The sequence below is a fragment of the Geospiza fortis genome, unplaced genomic scaffold (genome assembly GCF_000277835.1).
Source record: "Geospiza fortis unplaced genomic scaffold, GeoFor_1.0 scaffold408, whole genome shotgun sequence".
NCBI lineage: Eukaryota > Metazoa > Chordata > Aves > Passeriformes > Thraupidae > Geospiza > Geospiza fortis.
The window spans coordinates 5,175,262-5,175,770 of NW_005054330.1; the positions used below are offsets into that span (position 1 = coordinate 5,175,262).

The 509-nt window shown below is 60.9% G+C and overlaps 1 protein-coding gene across 1 annotated transcript in view; it reads left to right on the top strand.

Annotated features, from left to right (window-relative positions):
• The window catches only part of TBX5 (T-box transcription factor 5), a 35,974-nt gene continuing 35,465 nt past the window's right edge, over positions 1-509 (top strand). The window contains exon 1 of the mRNA XM_031057491.1: positions 1-320. Coding sequence (XP_030913351.1) covers positions 174-320 — 147 coding nt within the window. The 5' untranslated portion in view covers positions 1-173. The remainder of the gene's footprint in view (positions 321-509) is intronic.

Genomic DNA, 509 nt, shown 5'->3' on the forward strand with positions numbered 1-509 from the left:
TGAGTGTTGGGATGGTCGCGGCAGCCCCGGCCGGCGCTGCTCTCGCTCGGAGCCACCCCGCCCGATCAAAATCTATCTTTTATTAAACGTCAGCATTGACTTGTGCGTCTCTTATCTCTGCTCTCTCCCGACGTGTGCCTGCAGTGGGGGATTCGGCGAAGGAAGCTCGTAACATGGCGGATAGCGAGGAAGGCTTCGGGCTGCCCAGCACGCCGGCCGATCCGGAGGCCAAGGAGCTGCAGGCCGAGGGCAAGCAGGACACGCAGCTGGGGAACACCAGCAAGTCCCCCACCTCACCCCAAGCAGCCTTCACCCAGCAGGTAAGCGCCCACGCTGCTCCCCTTGCACCCCATCCCTGTTCTATTCGCTCATTGCCCCTTTCCCACCCCATCCCTGTTCCACTCGTTCATTTGTCCCTTTTCCATCCATCCCTGTTCTATTTGCCCCTTTCCCACCCCATCCCTGTTCCACTCGCTCGTTTCCCCCTTTCCCACACCATCCCTGGTCCC